At 36.8% G+C, this 3,383-nt stretch overlaps 2 protein-coding genes across 2 annotated transcripts in view; one reads left to right on the forward strand and one right to left on the reverse strand.

Moving 5' to 3' along the window:
- LOC118742496 (thymidylate kinase-like) lies at positions 1 to 1,151 on the reverse strand. Its single transcript, XM_036474617.1, has 4 exons — positions 849 to 1,151; positions 539 to 787; positions 351 to 468; positions 1 to 253 (listed from the first exon to the last, which is right to left on the reverse strand). The coding sequence occupies exons 1-4, from the start codon at positions 928 to 930 to the stop codon at positions 70 to 72; spliced, it is 633 nt and encodes a 210-aa protein (XP_036330510.1). The 5' UTR covers positions 931 to 1,151; the 3' UTR covers positions 1 to 69.
- LOC118742495 (thymidylate kinase) overlaps positions 1 to 3,383 on the forward strand; it is a 25,816-nt gene that overhangs the window by 1,254 nt on the left and 21,179 nt on the right. The gene's annotated exons all lie outside the window — the stretch shown is intronic.

The following is a 3,383-nucleotide window of genomic DNA, read 5'->3' on the forward strand; positions in this document are numbered from 1 at the left end:
TAGTATGAAGCCAATAGACATTGAAAAGATATATACATACTTAAAAAATAAATGAATTAAAGCCGAATGTTAAAGCACTTTCATCGGTTTATCCTTCGCCTGCTCTATAACTTCCAACACTTTTGTGCTCAAATCTTCCAATACTAAGGCTTGGGTTTGAGTTGCATCGATTTTATGCCAGATGTGTTGCTGATTTTCACAAATCCGGTCGAAAACGCTGGCCACCTTTAACTGGAAATCTTTTTTCTCATATCTACAAGAAAATGGTAATTAAAAAAGAAACATATTTGAGACCATGATTACTGTTTCACGCTTGAGGCATTGCCAAATAAGAAATGAAATAATCCAACCTTTCTTCACCAAACTCTCCACGTTGCATTAATTGTTCAATCGGCGCTTTGAGATAAAAAACTGCATCTGGGCGTATAAGTCCTTTTTCTGGTGCCATGCACCAATCGAAATCCAAGCCTTAAATATGTAAAGCAATATTATAAACTCAACTAGTAAGTATGATAAAAGAATATATTCATTTACTAACCTTTTGCCACACTATACGCTACACCAGAATAAGAGTATCTATCTACCACCAAGGTAGTACCCGCATTGAGCAAATCCTCAATCTCCTTTTTGAATTCCCAGCGGTTGGCAGTAAAAAGTAGGTGGATTACCTGATCATTTAACTCTCTGGTATTTTTTAAGTATGCATTTATTGTGCCGCCAATTTCTGACGAGCGATTTGGAAAAACCAAGTGTTTCGCTTGCACGCCGCGATTGCAAAGAAATTCAACTGAGAACCACGATTAATACATTGAAATAACTTTAGAAATTAATAAATAATTAAATCATACATAACAATCGACTTTGCGAGGATTTTCCACTGCGATCGCAGCCCTCCAAGACAATCAGAGCACCACGCTTTCCCAATTGCATTTTCTGTCGCGTTTGAGATTTAATAGTCTAAATGCTGGAATGCTGGATCCTGTACTTTAAAATTGAAACTTATTTGATTCTGATGTCTAGAAAACAGCTGCAGTTGGGGATAAATGTGATAAAATTGCGCCAAACGCACGGAAAATGTAAACAAAAACAAATAACCACTTGTCAATTTAACCCTGTAAAATTTAACCAAAATTTAGATCAGAAACACAAGACAAAAACAAGAATGAATGTCAGAACAGGGATAGATCACAAAACTTCCACTGGAATGCACTACCGGACGTCACTGGAATGCACTACCGTAAGTATAGGGTGATAAACACTGGTTTCACCCTGTTACATTAACGTTAACGTTATAAAATAGCTCCTCCACTAAAGGCGGATCTCCATAGAATGCTGCTCCATACAACTTTCTTACGTTTTCAGGCGTTGATAAGTAAATGCTCTCTTATTACATACTTTTTGTATTCAATTTTGCATCTTTAAAAAGAAGAAACTAACAGCTGCAAATAGAACATGAGGTCTTCACACCGATCTCGTTGCTTCGTTGGGATGCATTCACAAGAGGCGATTTTTGACAGACCATAGACGCCTTTAGTGTGGTGGAGTTTTAACTCCTGGATTATACATCAGATTTCTAAGCCAGTTTTTAAAAATCAGGTGGATACTTTCCTGTAGCTGTGATTTTATAACTCCATTTAACATACTCTGTTTCTTTCTCGATAGCATAGAGGATTGTCCATACTTGTTTTTGTATTGGTTCACTGGTATGTGTGCTATGTGATTAACAGGATTTACTCAGAAGCCTTTCCATGCAGTTAAATTCTAGCAATCGCTACGCAAAATTTCCGTCGCCAAAGTTCTCTAAATAAAAAGTAGAGTATGCAAATTGTAGTCAGCCAAATCTGACAGTATGAGGGGCATTTAATTAGATGTTGCATGCTGTTAGACACGCCTGATGCGTTTTTTTAGATTTTCGGGAATCAAGCACAATGGGGCATATTATTACTCGAAATAAGGTCGATCCTTAAATTAATTGCAACTTTTTTGACAAAAAAATCAATAAAAATTATGTCCCTTATGGCCTTTATCCGAACTCTGCCGGTTTTGGCCCGGTCGGTTTCTATTATAAAGAGCGTGTCAGACGTGGTAATATACTTAGTATACAATATATTTCGAAAAGGCTGTCAAATTGAGAAATATCAGAAAGCAGTTGCATGGGCAGTCAAACCTCGCATGTAAATTGGGGTGTTCACAGTTCGTTCCAAATAGTGTCTCAAAATGTAGACGTCTACATTTTAAGACGTTTTCTAACCGTAAAATCTGTGGTGTTGTTGCTTCCCATACAAAATCGGAAAACGACGCCGTCTACATTTTGTCACACTCAAAGGTATGTTTTTTACGCGTCTACATTTTGCAACCTCGCAGCAGGGTTGCACTATGGCAATACTAATCGCATTTTTTTTATTTATTGGGCGCGTTTTCTATATTTGCATTTAATTTGAGCGCAATTTCTGATGAAAAGAAATAAATCAAGGAAAAGAAATAAAAAATATTAGGAATTGGTAATTAAGTTAAATAATTACAATTTTTCAGAAACAAAATCGAAAGGCGACATATAAAAAAGCACGCAAAGAAGAAATGTCTGGCAACACCAGCAAAGTTTTGAGACGATTTTGCGACGACTGCTAGAAAGGGGTGCTCACAGTTTGATGCTAAAGATGTCTCAAAATGTAGACGTCTACATTTTCAGACACAATTTGGAACGAACTGTGAACACCCCAAATGTCTTTCGAAAGAAGTTTTTTTTTCTGAAAGGCGAATTGCAGATTGCTAATGTAGCACAAGCAAGTTGAAATATGTTTCCGAAATCCCCTTTCACCTTTCAACTTTCAGTTCTGAAACTGATTTCCGAAAAGTGACAGAAAGGTCTTTCTGGCTGTTCACGCATAAAAATAAAATTCCCTTTTCTTAATTTGATAGCGAATTGCATGAAAAAGTTTGAAAGAACAATACTGTTGACTGAATTAATGAAATTGTTAGAAAAATGTATATCGGGTTGGGTTCCGAACTGATAGAAAGTTCAAGGATGGTACAAAAAAGGGGGCGTGGCACCACTTATTTTTACGAAACTTGATGTCAAACCGGGCACGAATTCCTCTCGCAAACCTTCTAGACTCACTTGCCACACTTCAACGAGTTGGCCCCTATAGATTTACCCTCCTTGGTTTTGTATAAATACTGGTGTTGCATACATCACGGGGAAATATTTTGTTACCTGCTTTTGAAATGGTAACAAAATTGACCAGTGCGCAGAATGAGAAAAGGGTTAAAAAATTACCAGGAACTTTATTTACCGGTAACAAAATTTGTGTTACCAACGCAGAATAGGCCTGTAAATGTTTACCGAACTATTTGGACGTTAATTTGTAAAACAAATCTGGAAT

This window comes from Rhagoletis pomonella, unplaced genomic scaffold (genome assembly GCF_013731165.1).
Source record: "Rhagoletis pomonella isolate Grant_MI unplaced genomic scaffold, Rhpom_1.0 Rhpom_scaffold_00007, whole genome shotgun sequence".
In the NCBI taxonomy this organism is placed as follows: domain Eukaryota; kingdom Metazoa; phylum Arthropoda; class Insecta; order Diptera; family Tephritidae; genus Rhagoletis; species Rhagoletis pomonella.